This window comes from Syngnathoides biaculeatus, chromosome 4 (assembly GCF_019802595.1).
Source record: "Syngnathoides biaculeatus isolate LvHL_M chromosome 4, ASM1980259v1, whole genome shotgun sequence".
NCBI classification, from domain to species: domain Eukaryota; kingdom Metazoa; phylum Chordata; class Actinopteri; order Syngnathiformes; family Syngnathidae; genus Syngnathoides; species Syngnathoides biaculeatus.
In genome coordinates, this window is record NC_084643.1 from 27288162 (window position 1) to 27307197 (window position 19036).

Below are 19036 nucleotides of genomic sequence, written 5' to 3' on the forward strand. Positions count from 1 at the left end.
ACACAGAGGCAACACAGTTAAATGAAGCTCAACCAATATGGGAGATGTCGTATGTGGGGAAAGGTAATCAAGCCTACTCTCCAGAAGTAGGTGACTCGTGGCGCACCGGAGCCCCAAAATGAGCTCCATCAGCGGGCTAATGCAGCTCAAGAAGGCAACGATAGCACATTACAGCCACTTTCAAAGATGAGCGCACATGAGCACGCATTGGTGCTAATGCCCAAATAGGTACAATTCCCCCTGCGCCGCCATCTGTTCGCCAGCAGTTTTAACAACCTCGTTCAGCTCTGCTCCTTTTTCCTCCCACCTTTGCACATCCCTCGCACCACACTCGTCTTTGACACCCTCTCATCCCGGCGCCGACTGAATGGCCCGTGGTGTTGAAATGTACCCGCAGTCACGAGGCTAATTACTGAGACGTGTGCTTCGGCATGCCTTCCACACGACGGGTAAGAAAAAGCAGCTGAAGTTAAATTGAGTCAGTGTGTCTTAACTTCAAAACACCTGATCTGTCTCACAATACCTTGAGTGGGGTACACACATAACGACAATGAGGACGATTTTTGCCCCTCATTTTCATTTTTCTCTCCCATCTGATCAAAGTCAGCAAAGGCTTGAATTGAGTATTGCTCCCAAAAAAAAACAAAGCTGTTATCCTGTGACATGCAGTGAGTTAACAATCGTTTTATTTTTTTTCCTTGCAAATCTGCTTGAAAAAGAATCAGCGGCAGACAATTGTAAATGATTATGAATAAAATAGAGGACCACTTGACTTTGTTGAGTGTTTGTGTAACTGAATGGGCGGCTGCGGATTTCGAACCTGGGCCTTTGTTTGGAATTTACTCAATTGAATCCACTTCATAATTCCATCAAATGGCAGATCCTGGCCTTGAGATAACTAAATTGAAATCTAGTTCAAAAAAATAAACCCATTCCTCTCTCTCCTATACTATTCCAAAAACATCCATCCACCCATTTTCTGAGGTGCTTATCCTCACGAGGGTGAGGAGGCAGGGTACACCCTGAACTGGTTGCCAGCCAATCGCAGGGCACAACAGTCACACTCACGATCACACCTAGGGTCTTCAATGAATGCATGTTTTGGGGATGCGGGAGGAAACCGGAGCATCCGAAGAAAACCCACGCAGGCCCGTTGAGAACATGCAAACACCACACAGGTGGGGCCGGGATTTGAACCCCAGTCTTCAGAACTGTGAGACCAACGCTCTAACCAGTTGCTCCACCATGCCCTCCTTCCAAAAACGTAGTTCAACAAAATAAAAAGCATTAATCCATTGATTTTATGAACCGTTTCTCCTTCAATCCAATTTCATTTGACAAAATCTATCAAAAGTAAGAGAATACACGTTTTGAGTGATGCATTTTAGCTGACGTTTCTCTGTACAAAAATTGGACTTTTTTTTTTTAATTGGACAGTAAACTATGGTATAGGTGTTGAAATGATAAAATTATGTTAGATGTTAAAATGTTACTTTCATGTATAATTAAAATGATTTGTGATTATTTTGTATTTATAGTTTCTATTCATTTTTCTATCATACAGCATATAGTGGGGATTTGGAATATGAGTTTCGTTAATTCCATAACTCAAATTAACTTTCCACATTGATTCAATGGAAATTCCATGAATCAACTTGTCCAGCTGGTGGTGGGGTCAGTTGTTCACCGTTTGCCAAACTGTTTTTATTGTGATGCGAGTTGAGTTGACTTCAGAGCCACTACCGTGCACTGTGTTTGCAAGTCAAAGCAATACCTCGGCCGAATGATTGCTCGTATCTCGAAAAACTCGGATGTTAGGTGACTCCTACTGTATCTTGAGGCACCACCGTATTTGGAAAATCGCTTTTAAATCGTTAGTATTAGTAGTATTAGTAAATTAGTAATGTATGATCCAGATCTTGAAAGTGCACATTCAGTTCTGCATTAAACAATTTGCTCAAAGTCAAAAGAAAAGATGTCAGTGGCGTATCAGATAAAACGTAAATGAAGAAGCCTGTAAAGGTCCATTACGACTGCTGCTCGAGGACACTTGGTCAAATCAAGGCAAATGTCTGGCGTGCATGATAATATTTATAGAGATTTATTTCTTTTACTTAGAGGCTCAAGGGAGGCCAGCGCAAATCCTTAGCTCCGTGATAATGCTAGTGTACTAACAGCACGGATGTCAACTGTTGTTTTTGTCTTTGATATTCACAAATCAAAGTCAGCGAGGACCGCAAGCAACATGCACTACCACCCTGTCGCCCATCACCCACGCATTTTGTCGCCCAAAGTTATGACTTCCATTTAAACCACACAGAACACAATAAAAGGCTTGAATAGATTTAATTCAAATTGGATTCCCATTACCCGTAATGCACTTATTTTCTCACTTTTAATTCAGCTGAGGGGAAGGTTATTTAAAACAACAATATGTAACAATTTGACCAAATCATCATGAAATATTACTTTGTTTGATGCCTTCGAGACTGCAGCTTGTAGGGTTGGTGGACCTCTGTGCAGTGCTTGTACAAAAATTTGCTGCATGCTAAATTTGTAGCATTTTCCATCCATTCTCTGAACCACTTATCCTCACAAGGATTGCGGGAGTGCTGGAGCCAATCCCAGCGGTCATTGGGCAGGAGGCGGGGCACACTCTGAACTGGTTGCCAGCCAATTGCAGGGCACATGGAGACAGACAACAATCGCACTCACAATCACACCTGTGCAATTATTGTTCATTAGAATCCTCTGGATTAGCATTGCCAGGATCTTTTAGAATGTTGCAAAGGATTGTGTTTTCTCAAAACTGGCCGAGATGTGAATCATATTTTACATTTAAAGTTTTTTGCCACTTTCTTGTATTTTCAGTATAGTCATTAAACATATAAAAATGAGCTTTTAGTCCACTTTTGGCAAGGGTATGAATGCTTGTGGACTTAACGGTATATGGAGAAAGATAAAGGAAAATGTCTTTGGGATAACTGAAGGTTACAGCAAAGAATAAATACATTTTTAAAAATGTGCTGATAATATTAATGTAACACATTCATATTCAAAGGCACATACAATACGTTCATTCCAGTCTCCACCAGTACGAGATGATGTGTGTGAATTGTACCTGGTAAGCAGCAGGTCCTGGGTTGGTACTGGTGGTCTCTTTGAAGCGGTCTTCCCTGGAGGCCATCAGAGCCATCGGTGCAGAGGATCTCACACTCAGGTTGTACTGACCTGGCCCTAGTAAAACAACAATTGCATTGTCTTATAATAACATTGCACAGTGTTAGCGGCATATTACCATTTCGGTAACATTAAGTAAAACTGACATGAAAAGTGAAATATTTTGACTTTAAAAAGTAATAACCAACCAGAAACAACTTACACAAACTAACCACCATGAGAATATTCTAATTATTCCGACATAAGGCATCCTGCAGGGACTTTACGCGTGCCGTGTTTTTTATAGTTAGTTTCCTTTAGAATGATGAAGAATATAATGTTCCCTAATGGTCCATACACTGCAGACCTATTCATATATGCAAATTCAGTAATGGGGAAAATGATTCTGCATGTGTGCGCGACTAAGCGCATTTCAAAGTGTGTGTCTGCGTGACTGTAGGAAACACCACAGCAAACAGTGCAAAACTATTTATATGCAAATTGGAATTTGGTTAAACGGTTGGAGGTGCCTCATGGGTTGAGTCCCATGGAGAAACGGGCCAAGTCATAAATTATCCAACTAAGCCAGGAATCTATTCATTTTGAAACAACATTTTCTTCATTGAGACTGTAATTGAAGTCAATATTAGCTCAGAGGCCCGCTGAGATGGTGAGCTAATTGGAGGGCGAGGGGCGGTACTTCGCTGTCCCTCCCGCTTCCACTACTACGACTGGATAGATCAGAGATTTTCAAACAGTGATCCGTGGAGGCATTGCAAGTAGTCACTGGCGTTGTACTTTCAATCTTCATGCATCAGTTTGTAAAAAAGGAAATGAATAGGAAACACAAGAGGTGGGAGTCCAGCAAAGATTCTGTCACATGCTGCTCTGACAAAGCTTTGACATTGCAGGAAACAAGAAAACATACAAAGGAAACGACGACATTAAAAGTCAGTGATGTACTACGTGCTCGCTTGTTAAGTTCTAGATACTTTGATACTATGGTTGCTTCTTAGCCAGACTGGTGGTCCCTGAAACGAAAAAGAGTGGAAAGCCCGAGGATGCATGGACATTGATGTACAGATGAGAAATTGTGTGAAATGTACTCATAGATGGATTGATAACATATGGATGGCTTGGTTAATGAATGATTGAGGACTATATTCTGTACATGATACTTTACATGAACAATTGATTGACAATGGATGGATGGATTGTTGATTGATGCATATCTGACTCAATGGTGATATGATGCTAGATACGAAATGGAAGGATGGATGGATGAATGATGGACATATGGATGGGTTGATACACATCTCAATGGGTCAGATGGATGGATCAAGAAAGATGGCTGAATGGATAGATTGAAGGTTAAAAGAATAGCTCAATGCGTGATACGCGCATGATTTGTGGATAGACATGTTGATGTTGAACAATTTGAATAGGTCATTGATTCATCTTTATCTATGTGCATGAATGTGAGGGACGGAGGAGGGGGAGTGAAGCTCCTGGGAGAAGAGATAGCAAGGGTGGATGACTTCAAATACTTGGGGTCAACAATACAGAGCAATGGAGAGTGTGGTAAAGAAGTGAAGAAGCAGGTCCAAGCGGGGTGCAACAGTTGGCGGAAGGTGTCTGGTGTTCTATGTGACAGAAGAGTCTCTGCTAGGATGAAGGGCAAAGTTTATAAAACAGTGGTGAGGCCGGCCATGATGTACGAATTAGAGAGGGTGGGACTGAAGAAACAACAGGAAGCAGAATTGGAGGTAGCAGAAATGAAGATGTTGAGGTGCTCGCTCGGAGTGAGCAGGTTGAATAGGATTAGAAATTACCTCATTAGAGGGACAGCCAAAGTTGGATGTTTTGAAGACAATGTTAGAGAGAGCAGACTTCGATGGTTTGGACACGTTCAGAGACGAGAGAGTGAGTATATTGGTAGAAGAGTGCTGAGGACGGAGATGCCAGGCAAAAGAGTGAGAGGAAGACCAAAGAAAAGGGTGATGGATGTTGTGAGGGAGGACATGTGGACAGTGGGTGTTTGAGAAAGGATGCACGAGATAGGCTTGGATGGAAAAAGATAACGTGCTGTGGTGACCCCTAATGGGACAAGCCGAAAGGAAAAGAAGAAGATTGATGCACAAATGGTGGATGATTCTGGTATCTTCAGCTATGCGTCGGTGAACGGCCGTGTCGAATACCCGGTCCGGTGTCCACACAGCTTAAAAAGGAACCAGTATGTCGCGGTGCCGCTGACAGGAAGCTGCTATGTCGTCTTCTGGCTTCTTTAGTCCGTGCAGCACTGTGTCCACCTGTGGCCTCCGATGGCCCTCTTACGTTGTACGCATTGGGTGCAGGGGAATCCTGGAGAGGGCAAGAAACACCACACTAATTCATATCAATTGTAATCAGTTCTAATTAAAAGAGGAGTAACAAAGGTGAAAAGTCTACGGCCATGTTGTAAATGAGTTGCCTGATTTAACATTATGTGGCGACAGTTGGTTATAAATTCCAGTTTCACTTGACATGTATTGTAATATACCATTCTGTTGCGTGACAATTTTTTTTTTTTTTTAAACATGGCTTTGAGTAAAGAACCAGCGCTGAAAAATAGTTGGGTTTTTATTATTGATTAAAAATAAAATTTTAAAAAGTGTTTAGTGGAATTGAAATTTTAAACAAACAAACAAAAATATTAGATAGCCAAAACATAAAACGGCAGGATTTTCTGATTGTTGGACTTCACCTTGACAAATAGCAATCTTCAGAATCCCCCCACAAAAACGTTTTTTCTTTTTTAAGACAGGAGGTTATAATATATTACAACCATTGAATTATGTTGTGGGGGATTTAAAAATAAAATAAATAAGTCACAGTACATTTCAAAATCCAGGAAACCAAATCTCACCACAAAGATGGTGGAAAGTGAAAATAAATGTGGATGTATTATTTTAGTCTCCATGTAATTTTATTTTGGGGCCTCCATCAGAGGCCATCTGTTTATCAGAGCACAAAGCCTATTGGACTATTAGCCAACATATGGCAACATGCTGCTTGGTCACGGAGACAAACAAAAGCCTACTTGTGAACTTGTCATCGCACTTTTTCTCCACACAGTGACGAGTGCCGCAGTTCCAAAAATAGCTCTGGTGATTTTCAAACAATCACCGTATCTTTAACTGCTTTGTTGAAATGACAGAAATCAGGACGTGCGAATGGCTGTCACCTAAGAGAACCCCGCCAGCTTCGGGTGAAGAATCAGTCTTGTCGCGTAAATAATTGATGGTGAGGTCTGAATATAGCCGTGCCATCCATTTAAAACTTAACATAGCAGCGCTGTCGTTTAGCTCTTCTTCCTCGCTGGTCCTCCATCTTTAATCATCTCTAACCAGGGCTGTGATCCTGCTTTGCATTTATAGACACGGTGGGAGGAGGAGGAGAGGAGCACCAGAACATAACAACACAACGCCCTATGCACATTTTGTGTTTAATACAACATAATTTTGTGAAACCATACATTTTGACTGAGGTACATAAATGAAGCATATGAAGACTTGAACTCATATTTCCATTTGGTTCGCGACTGACGCATCACTACTGGACACTATTGTGTCCTTCAGTTTTGATCAATTTGGGACTTTGTGTTGTTTTTCCTTCAAAAAACTTCTCCCAGTATTCGTAGAGCCGCTCGGTTTTCATAATCGATGTGCTATGCTACGCACTCATGACTCAGTCTGTCTTTCCTTCTCATTGAGTGAGTATCCTCCCACGTATCCGTCGATAGCATTTTTGTAAACAGTTCAGCTTTTACTCATAAAACTCCGGCATAGTACATCCTTCAAAAGACAGGGCTTGAAAATGAACGGGCCAAAGAAAGTGTGGTGAAACTGTTACTGTATTGGCATGTTTTTGTTTTGAAGGCCTAACTGGACATTGGTGTTGCATCCATATTCCCCCAACTTTGCAGAGTTTTGCTGAGCACACCGATGGAGTTGTTGTAGCACGGGTCGTCAACAAATGCGTGAATACATCTTACCATTTATTGGACCACTCTTGACACAACATAACAGCAAAAGTTGAGGGTGCCATCTGTTTCCACACATATGTATACATTGGCTGTATGACTTGTTCGTCCTTTGAGGGATTTTACATGTAATTTATGTATCGTAAATAGATATGTAAGTAAATGTGAAGCCCATAGTCCCATATGCAGCTGTTCCTTTCTGTTCACGCTCCTCCAAGAAGTTAAATTTAGCATCTCAAGGGCTTTCTGTGCCGATGACGCGAGCGAGGCACTCGATAATTACTTGTCAGCCATAAAATGAATTTTTTTTCCCGCTCAAAAAAGCCATCTCAGCATCAATTCTACACGTCTGCATGTTTGTGTGTGTTGCCTTGTGTGTGTGTGTGTGTGTGTGTGTGTGTGTGTGTGTGTGTGTTGGGGGGGTGCATGGCATTTATTTAAACCAAGAGTGAATGTCTACTTGTTTCTTCCCTTCTTGGATTCGCCTGGCAATGTGCTGCACGAGCACAGCTGGTGTGTCATCATGAAGCTGATAAGCATCTGCTAAGTAGCAGCTTTTAGTAGCTGAGGTATGGCGAGTGTCAGAAGGCCTTAATGAGGTTGGAGACGACTTTAAATATAATATGCAGGAGACAAGACTACGATATATTGGTTCCATCTGCATCCTATTCAGTTCATAGATGATACTTTAGTCGTCTCATTTGCAGAAGTGTCTTGTCTTTCGGAATCTTTTTTTTTTATAGTGCTTTTGGTAACACCTGTCCTGTTTAGATTCTTGGAATGTTGTACATATGACTTAGAAATATGGGGAAACAATAAAAATCGTGATAAACAAACCTCATTTAAATGTGGATTTTTCTTATATTACAACTACGGTAATGTGTATTTTAGAATGCAAAGGGGGGGTGGGGACAGGCATAGAATGATAGTCTAAGTAAGGGGTGTTTAATGTGTCGATCGCGAGGCAGTTTTGGTCGATCGCGTGACGGCATGCCAAAAAAAAAAAAAAAAGACAGCCTATCATCCATCTCGTCGCTTGATTCAGCTGTGGCCAAAACGTCGATCGCACGCACATAAAGGCGAGTTCCAGCAAGCTGGCCTTCTATTAATGGTCTCTATTTTGCTTTCTCTACACGGCAGTCGCGCCAATGCCCCCCACCCCCCTGTCGGTAGATCACGAGAGGTTGGCTGCTTGAAAATTAGGTCTTGGTGTCAACAAGTCTGGGCACCCCTGATCTAAATCATGGCTATTCTGAGTAGAATTTTTGTGGGCTGGGGAAGTACAGTACTAGAGTTTTAAACACATGGATCTGTTGCTGTGGTAGGCTGTACTGCATGTGCTTGTTTTTCATCTACTACTGTCTATGCTGAGCCAATCAAATTATCACCTTTTAAAAATGTTTGAGTTCTTTGCTTCCAAATATTTATTTAGGTACAATTTTTATTTAACTTTTGTGTTTAAAATATTTGATTATAATTCATAATTGATGTACACTTGACTATATTTAAAACTGTTAAAGTACAAACACTGCATCATGTTACAGTACCTTATAATGTTAAATATTAACTGATTTTAAAAAACGGTCTTGTTTTTGATGAACACTGACTATGGTGCTATTGGTTAGGTTCATTCTGGTGGTACTTGGAGATCCAAGTATTTTTGGAGGTGGTACTTTGTGTGGAACAAAAAATAATCAAGACGCTATGTAAACCACTTCGACTTGTCCTCCTCCTTTTAAAAGCAACACAGTGGTGCAAACTTTATTTACTGCAGTTTCACGCTGGTTCCATGTACCTGGCATCTCGTCTAAAACCTGCAAAGGGGGAGAAATCTCCATGAGTGAGTGGGGGGGGGGGTGCGTGAATAAGCCTTTGTCTGTCAGTCAGTGCAAGGCAATCAGAAAACAGAGAAAGAAAAAGAACTAACTGGGCGTGCAGATACAGTATGCTTTCATAAATGGCTTCTTTTTATGTATCTTAACACATTCTGCATCACAGTTTTGTTTTATGATTCCTGCTCGTGGTTTTAGGTTGCATTTCTGGTGTGTACTCACACTTTAGGACTTAATTCTCCTGGGTGTGTAAATGGTGGTCCTTATTCTGTTCCTTTCATCTTTATATTTTTAGATTTTTATTATTATTAACTAGTCAATGACTTATGGTCCAAAAAAAAGAAGCTAAATTGGATTTATTTATTTTTAATCACTAGGTTACATGAAACTTGTGTTGCTGGCTAGCTGCCTCCCCACGGTGCGTATGAACTGGACTAGTCTGTCCCTGACCACGGGCCACTTCTTCCTTTCGCCCGAAGTCCACCCATGTGTAACGCTATGCGTATTATTCTAGTGGTTGTGGTTGTGCATTGGTGTACGATATAGCAAAGAGCATTCCTCAATGCAGTTGTACAGCAGCGCAAGTTCTCGGCACAGTAACGGCGTCTCTAATTAGATTGTGCAGTGCCTAATCAAGGGTCTGCATGACTGTAAAAAGCTAATCCACCTCCAAGGAACGTGTGCTTGGAAGGCTTTCAAGAGCAAGTCTGCCTGTGATGAATGTGTGCTAGAATGAAGTAAGCCGTAAGCATTGGCAGCTACTCCGTCCTGTACAAACACTGACAACCACACCTGGAACCCCACCCCCACCGCTCCCTTCCCTCCTCGAGCCGCCAAGTCCGCAGGGCCCACTTGAGAAAACGAGCAGCTTGCCTTTTTGATTTTACATCTTTATTAATCTCGGCGCTCCCTGTTGACCGTCTGTGTGGCTGCTTAGCTCCCAAAATCATCAACCTTCTACTGCTCAACATCTGCCTTTATTCAAACACACAGCTGCAGCATCAAAATGTGCACACCTGTATGAACGGGATGGGTGCTGGCATGTAAACGCGCTACAACTCAAACATCTGCCGGACACAGCTGGCAGACTACACCGTGTTGGACAGGACTGGACACAAGCTTGGGGAGTGAGATGGATGCATTTATGAAGAAAAGGTATTGACATGAAATGGAATTTAGAACATCTGAGCAAATTAATACAATGTCAAAGAGAAAGTTTACATATGTCTATAATGTAAAATACCATCCCTACAAAAAAATATTTTTCACTATTAAAAAGTAAAAGCACAGAGAACATTTTTTTGTTTGTTTGTTTTGGGGAGGGCGTGTTAAAAATAAAATGAAATGGAAATATTTTTCTCCGGGTATTAAAATTAAAATAGACCTACACAAAGGGCTGAGCCCTATTGAATTGTGTTGGATTATTTTTATTTAATTATGTTTTATTCATTTTTAAATAAACAATAAAACAATAAAATGTACAATGTAAAATATTTTGGTGTATTAAAAACAAAATGTACAACGAAATAATTTGCATTTGCTGGTAGATTAAAAAGAAAATGCATTATGATGGGATATTGGAGATTAAAAACAAAATATCACTCCTTTTAAAAGTTTAAAAAAAAGTTTTGCAATATGAGAATTTAAATACATCGAAACAAAATATTCATGTTTTGGGGATATTTAAACGAAAACATCAGCATTTTTGTGGAATAAAACTGAAACTGTGTTTCAGGGGGTTAGAAATAAAATATGGGTAATGGCATATAAACCCAAAGTTTTCTCACTCTGAAACTGAACAAGTCAAGCACCTGGACCGGTGGAGATCAATTCAACGGCTTGTGACAGCACGCTGTTGTGTACCTTGAATATCTACGGTCAGAAGCACTTTATCCACCAATGAATGGCATTGGACGCAAGCTTGGGGATGACAAACGGACATACCAGGAAAAGTTATTGATATGAAGAGTGATTGATCCAATTCATCGAATATAGAAGTGAAGGGAATTTGTTTCATTTCTTGACCGTGACTATTGATTGTTGTTAGCTGACAAGGTGATTAGGGGCAGACAAATGAATCTGAAAAACAATCCGAGGAGAGTTGGAAGAGCAGCTCAATACAAATGAAATGCGGATCATTTGGAGCAAATCGGATCACGTTACAGCCTTTTTACTCCATATGTTTGGATTAAATTGAGGCTGTAGGCTCAACCTAAACAAAATACATTTGCTGATTAAAAACAAATCGATAAAAAAAATATTGTTGTTACACTTAAAACATTTGTTGTTGGTACCCAAGTATCCCAACAAAAACTAACCCGATTTACAAGTTTTATCAGATACCAACAAACTGTCATTTGGACAATATTTTGCTCGGACTTCCAAGGAAACATTTGAAATTTGAGTGGCAGTGAACTCAATGCAAGTCACTTCGAAAAACAAGTAGCAGTTTGGCAAATAGTGAACAACCCTTCAAAACGAGTTTTCAAGTGGTTTGTTGCCACTCTATCGAATGAAAGTTGTGCCAGCAGGAATCGAATTTGAATTGACAAACTGCATTTGAAAAACATCTTTTGAATTTGGATTAGCTAAAGCCCAATAAACTTGAATGTGAATGTAAGGTTAAGGTTAGGGTTAGTTTCTTTATCAGCGATGAAAATTCAAATTAGATATTTTTATATTCACTTTGATCCTTTTAGATTCAGTATGACATTCAATTTGAAATTAGGGAATGGTAAGGAATAGCAATCAATATCGGCGCTACACAGATCTTATCTTTGCCTTCTTTTTTAAATTATGTGACACAAGAATTCTGCAAGAAGTCAAATCTTCTAACCAGTGACGGTATTTTAACCTTTGTGCCACCTTTCCTTAAACTTTGCAGAATACTATCAGGAAGTGATTAAAATTGTACTTCCTTATGAACAGCGGAAACGACACATCACGCCAACATGATGACTAAGTCTTTTCCTGTTCTTTTCCAAAATAATGTTTCCAACCACTGCACTTCAATTCATTCCTGTAAACCCCTAAATTCATTTGAAACAGTGCTGTCTGTATCAAGATGTGATGTGTGCTACAGGTATTTCTACCCCCAGGAGTCAGTCAAGCCAAAGGGAGTTCAGTTGCTGGACGATGGTCAAACTGAATGTGAAAATACATAATTTGAGTTTTCATTGTGGACAAAAAAATCTTACATTCCCTTTCAGGTTTATTGGACTTTAGTAAATACAAATTCAAATTATGTTTTTTCAAATGACTTTTGTAAATTCAAATTCAATTCCTGGAGGCACAGCAAACAATTTCAGCCCAAAACCTCTCCCAATTTATATTTACAGTCCAACTAAGAAGAATTACACTTTGTGCATTTACTATAACCTTAAGTTAGCCTTGGGTTAGGAAAGTCTCCTTGTCTTAGTAATCAATGCAAAATGCCATAGATGGAATAACAAATCCCATCCTAGTGTGGTGTTTAAACCCCTTTAAGATATGAATAGTTGAAGACAAAAGAAAACCACTACAACTGGAGCTTTGTTCAGATGTCTGTATTATACAGCTCCCAGATGGCCAAGGTCTGAATGCAACTTCCATTGAATTGAAGTAAAAACTGTGGCAAAACTGTATTAATCTTTACATTGTATTTAATTATGCTATAACTGTATGTTTGTAAAAGGAAATATTATGAATGTTATTTTTATAATTAAAAAAAACATAACTTTTTTTGTGGAGAGTAGAACAGATTCATTGCATCTCCATTGATTACAAAGGGGAAAGATAATTTGAGTTTCGAGTGTGGTCATGGCAACCAGTTAAGTTTGTGTCTCAAGGCACCACCATAACACCGTTTAAAACATCGAAGCAATGAAAGTGACATCTTTCAAGGTGAAGACGGGCAGAGTAATCGCTGTAGTACATTCCAAATGGAAGATGAACAAATTAGAATCGCCATGACAACCACCCAAGTGCTGGTTGTAGAGGTGTGGACTCATTAAGACAGATCCCTGCGGGTTTAATTTAGCTTAGCACATAATGGGCATGTGACTATGGACACGCAGGCCAGCGCTAACGACGCTTACGGCACAACTGAAAGCCACGCGGAGCTTTTCAGTAAGCGTCTTCTATTTTGGTTGCTCCGCTCAGTTCGTTTTTGTAACGGGCAGCCAGCGGGAAACTAACAATGAGCAGCACTTCTCACTGAGAGAAGATTTTCTCACTTAATGAGTGTCCACACGCCATAAAACCTCAAAGTGCACGATACACAAGTTTGCCATCTGTGAAATAAACAAAGCTTAGTTTTTTTCTTGGGAAAACTATCGAGAACAGCTTTGTGATTTTTGGCCTTTCATTTCTACAGATGAGTGGTATTCATTTACGTTGTTTTATAACAACTGTGATACCATATTTTTTTAGATAGTACAAACCATAAATATATATTATAACAATCTTAATAATTCTAATATTTTTATATATTGTAAATATATAAGGGGAAAGCTTTTTTTAATAAATCACATCCCAAGGAACCAGTTAAATATCCAAATATATTCTACAGAATACTTTTCCCAAAAAATAACGCGAAAAATTTATTAGATTCTATGTTAAAATTGTTGTAAAACAAAACCGCAATGCAATCATTAATGAAAAATGTTGTGTTTTTCAAATTATAAATTTATCATCATTATATATCACTAATAAAACTTTGTATCTATTTTTTTATTTTATTCATGTCATACTATCTTGGATGAATATGAAATTAATATTTTGTATTTTAAAAAATAAAAAATATTGTTTCTCGTATAATGATGTTGCCCAATATTTGATTTGAAAAATCAAAAATTTTAATATACATTTTATTATACATTTGCAAAATTAAAGTTTATCTGTATGCAACTTTTTTTTTTTTTCAGATTTTATAAAATGTTATAAATGTTATATTTTAATTAATAATATATAAACTGCCAAATATTCCATATTGTTAAAAATATATACAGTAAATAAAAATCACATCTTTTATCATAAATGTATTTTAAAAAATATTTTATTAAAAAATGTCTAGTTCTGGATCCAGGTCATTTCCGAGATAAGAATGTTGAGTATTATCTCACAGAATGGCAGTGTGATGACTAACTACTCAACTGCAGATGGGAGCAGGCCTCCATTAAGATACCCAACCATTTGTTGGGCCAATGAAAACGATCAGAGTTCACTTAAGTGGTTTGAAAAAGACTTCATTTACGACAAGTAATATCGTCATCATCAGATCATCTATTTACTGTGTGCCAGCAATGTATAGTAACAGGTAAAACATATACATTGTCTTCATTTAGATAGCAGAAGGTACTTACACACTAGTGCTAACCTGAGTATCAACATCGTGCTTATTTGTGTAATGTAAAATATGTGCCTTGGCTCAATGAAGGTTAGAAAACACTATTAGGGAGGAAAGATGTCAAATATTCATCCATATGATTACATTCAAAGTCAACTGCTGTAAAATGTGAAGGTAAACAGTTTTCTTGTGTTTAAGCTCTTAATGTTAGCATGATGTTTTTCCACATGAAGGAACACTGTTGACTGGAACAAATCTCATCGCGCCACCAGGAGAACTGAAAAGCAGCACAAGCACACTTCACACCTGCCTGCTGCATGCAAATGTTACATCGAGAGCCACCAAGTAGCGATAACAACAACAGTCATGTGTCTCCAGCACATTCCACTTTATCGGCACTAATATCAGCTACGATGACAACACTCTCTGCTTCCTCACTGTAACTGGCGGAATATTAAAACACAGTTTTTAATATTATTATTATTATTACTCATAGACACATACACCATGACTCATGAAGCACCGAAGTTGCAAAAGTAATAAGGAAAATAAACAGAAGGGGAAAACCTGACATGATGTAAGTTGATGTAATGCAATTCGGACTTTAGTTTTTTGCTTGATTATTTCTATTTTTTTGTCCAGTTGATAAATGTGTTTCAAAATCCAACCAAATTGTAGCAGGGTTCAACCACAGAGATTTCACTGCAAATAACTGAATATCAAACGAAAAGAAGAGTCCGGCAGTTTCTAACAAGCTACGTAAGCCACATGAAGCCAGCAGGGAGATGGGTGAGGGGGGGGGTAAAAATTCCTTTTCATAAAGGTCACGTACATTATAAAAAGAAATTTGTCCGGTGTGATGCTCCTCACAGACACACATCAGTCACATGGGCCACCGAGGCGAGAGAACCTCATTAATGTCATGGACGTGTCCAGGAAAAAAAAAAGAAGGGTCGAAAGAAAAAAAGAACACACCAAGTGCCATATTGCTTTCAGAAAAGTACATTATGGAGAGTTGATAAAAAGACGATGTCATAAAAAAATTAAATCAGAGCGAGAAGCAAGAGTGATGACAAAGACAGAGTGTATGAAATATGATGGAACATAAATAAAATCAAATCCCGCAAAAAAAAAAAAAAATGGCAATGGCATGTTGACACCACTGGGAGAGAGATGTGTTTTTGTCACTTATTGATGTGCTTTTCATTGCATTTTTGTGTCACGCAGCACTAATGGCAACTGCGGCCTCTATTTATGCCAGACCAGAGACCGAGCCCACTTACAGATTCAATATGGATTTTACTGTGCAATGATGATGCCGCGGGTACCTCCAGAGATTCGCTCTCACACACGCAATCACACACACTCCAAATGAGGGACAGGGCACCGCTATAGTCTTCGCAATGCACATTTTCTTTAGTTCTTCTTTTAGTTCTCTGTATTTGTCCATCTTTTTAACAAATGTTGCAACCAATTGGGATTGCCACATCTATCGTAACTGCTCTCTTCTGATGTTTATCGACTCCCACTATGTCAAGCTGGTTGGCCATCACCAGAATGACAAATCTGGATCTTGAAGTCCCAGGGGATCTTGGCATGTTTGTTTTACACCACCTCAGGTGGCGTCTACCATCTTGACTCTGGGATCACCAGTCCATTTTTTGGTATAGATGTGTATACACTATTCCTGCAACTTGTTTATGCTGTTGTATGTATGATTTGTCTGCCAGTATCTCACACCCTGCTGTGATGTGCTGGAATATCTTAGTGGTGTCTTTGCACAGCCTGCACCGAAGGTCCTGTCTCACGTGATAGACCCAGCCTCTCTTGAGCTGTAGTGCCTCTATGCTGTCTTTCAGTCTAGCCATTTCCAGCCACTGGTGTGTTTTCTCCATGTCAGCCACTTCTTCGATTTATCGCTGCTACATGCCACATAGGGCCCTGTCTTTCCATGACAGCCCATCTGGCTCCTTCTCCTGACTGGGCTTGTTTCCTGAGGCATTCACTTAGGATGTTCCCCTGTGGGCTGTCTTCTTGATGCGTTCTTTGAGGCCTGTTGTTTCCTCCTGGATGTGCCTGTGATACTCAGTAGAACCCCAACCCCCAACCCCATTCCACTTTGTGTACAGGCTTAGGATGCTGGACTTGGGGTGGAACCCTTCATGCATAATAAGGAGTTTTCCTCTGCTATCAGTGTCCTGCATCTCTTCCAGTCAGCAGGGTTTTATGCCTGCAGGGTAGGCAGGGCATAGGTCTTAATGACCTGAATCTTATTTTTCCCTTTTAGCTGACTATTCTGGATCTGCCTCATCCTCTTTCAGTATTTGACTCTGGCTGCCTTTCGAGCTACCTCCTCGTGGTTGCCATTTGGATGTGGAATTTTAATGTATTTGTAGCTTCTGAGGTGGTTCCATCGTTGTGGTCGGGATCATCTCTCGTCTAGAAAACATTTGTCCTCGTAAGGTGAATCAGGGAGTCTAAGTCAGGCAGGATGAAAAACAAGATACTCATGGAGTGCTATATTGTCATGTGCAAGGCTGGACCACGGCAAAGGAGGGCGTGGCCTGGCCACCGCTCCCAGCGGTTTCATCTATTACACTTGTCGCCAGTCACAGCTGCTGTGATTAGACCATGTATTCAAGTTAGAGTTTTGGCACTGGCAGGTCCCAGTTCGTTGAGTATGCTTTACCGTATCCAGTCAAGTCACGCTTTTGGTTATGCTCTTTAGTTGACTCACAGTTATCGGACATTGTTTCTTGTGTTTTGGATCCTGGCTTCTTGGACTGTGTTGTCGTGCATAACTTTCGTTATAATAAAACCCACTAAACATCATGTCCTCGTCTGGGAGCCCTGCGTCTTGGTCCGCTCGTGGACCGTTGGTACGTGACAATATATTGTTTTTGGGTTGTTTTTTTTAGACTCAACAAATAACTTTATGCCAAGTCGCCATGGAAGTGAAAGTTGCCAGGTGGCCTCTCAGTACAGGAGGGCAGCGTAAGCTGTAGCTCATTTGCAAATGCATAATGTGTAGATGCTTTGACTCACACACCTGTTCACAATTTTCACAGTAGAGTAAAAATAAGGTTATCGGTTTGACTTAAATCAGTTAAGAATGTTAAATGTTTGTATTCAGCCTCTGTGAGAAAAGTTCTCTAAAGGTTCGTAGTTAAATTATTTTCACAATTGCATGAAAGTCAAAAATGTTAAAGCTCAAATTTAGTCCATTGTCCATTTAGCACAACTCACTATTTGAAGAGGATATGCATAATTTAGTACTTTATTCTGTACTCAGCCTTGCAATACATAGCTAATAAACAACTTCATGTCCACCGTCTTCTGTTAGGCGCTTTCAGAGGGCGAGTAATTTACATTTAGTTTCACTGTACAGCAGTTAACTCATTTCAAGACTTTTAAGGCAGTTAATAATGATAAAATGTGACTTCAATCATTGCCTGTACGGTTATTATCTGTTCATAAAATATTTTGCAAATCCCATTATTCCTTTTGGGAATATTTGAAATTAGACCAAAGGTGGCCCAGCGCCCCCTACTGTAATATCCAATTGAAATGCACGCTTTGCTATCATATTGGATGTCAACATTTTTGCTACCCTGCTATTGTGCTCGCCAGTGAGCCGGCTTCCCCCTCAGTGGCAGTCCGTGCCGACCCCATTCATCTCGGCCTAAGTGGTGAGAGAATGAAATTGACAGCAATGAAGAAGAAGCAGAAAGGCAAGCGGTATAAAAAAAAAAAGGGACAAAAGAGCCAGTGAGAGCTTGTGTGCACCGTCGCTCGGGGGGACAGTGCAATGTGTCACTAATCTATAGAAGGCAGAGCCCATGCCACAACGCCTCGGGGGAGAACATCGGTCCAAATTAAATTCTTCACTCGCTGTCTCCGGGCCCTGCCTGCGGGTGTATCCCACGACCTCGACAGGGGAGAGGCCATTATGAGGCAGAGAGACAGAGGAGAGAAGAAGGGGGCAGGTAAAGAAGGGAAGGACATTGCTGTTCAGAGAAGAAAGTAAAAGTCAAACAAAACATTTACTCAGTGTTAAGACAATGTTAAAAGTCAGACCCTGTAAACCAAATTCAGAGATCTGTTTCTAAATACATTACACGTTTGAATGTTATTGGCGAAAAAAACGATAACTATGTAATCGTCAAATGTGAAGAGATAGCTTTAACTGTCAACCCGCGAGCTAGCTGGTGGCTAGCACCACTTGCTGAGATGTGGGAAGTCCCGCGATGAACCAGTGGGATACAGTCAAGGCACCGGAGGCTTTAAGGGGACATTATTTCCCAGCTCAAACCTGTGGTGATCTGTAGGCATGAGAAAGATATTAAACAAAGTGACATCTGTTTTTCAGTGGGACACGGTTTAACGCATTCACTGTTATGGAGATTAAGTGGAAAACGGTGTTCCACAATGGTAAATATCCCATGAGCAACCCCCTCGCCACCTTTGACAAACGTTAAGCCAAACGTCTGTCAGCACCCCAGTCGACAAGCGGTCATCAGTCTGCAAAACATATGTACAAGCATGAACTAGTCCATGGCAGAAAAAACCTTGGGGACCATTGCTTTAAGACAGTGATTTCTAACCTTTATAGAGCCAAGGCACATATTTTCCAATTGAAAAATCCCACAGCACACCAACAAAAGTAAATGTCACCAAAAATGGATCGATTAATTACTG

General features: G+C 40.0%; 1 protein-coding gene across 2 annotated transcripts in view; it reads right to left on the reverse strand.

The window, feature by feature from the left end:
- Positions 1–19036, reverse strand: part of stpg2 (sperm-tail PG-rich repeat containing 2) — a 51554-nt gene that overhangs the window by 4663 nt on the left and 27855 nt on the right. The window contains exons 13-14 of one of the 2 annotated variants that reach the window (XM_061817137.1): positions 5358–5520; positions 3122–3237 (exon numbers count right to left, since the gene is read on the reverse strand). In XM_061817137.1, the coding sequence (XP_061673121.1) occupies positions 3122–3237; positions 5358–5520 (279 nt within the window). Of the gene's footprint in view, positions 1–3121; positions 3238–5357; positions 5521–8797; positions 8995–19036 lie in introns of those variants that run through there. The other variant, XM_061817139.1, reaches the window with a different exon arrangement.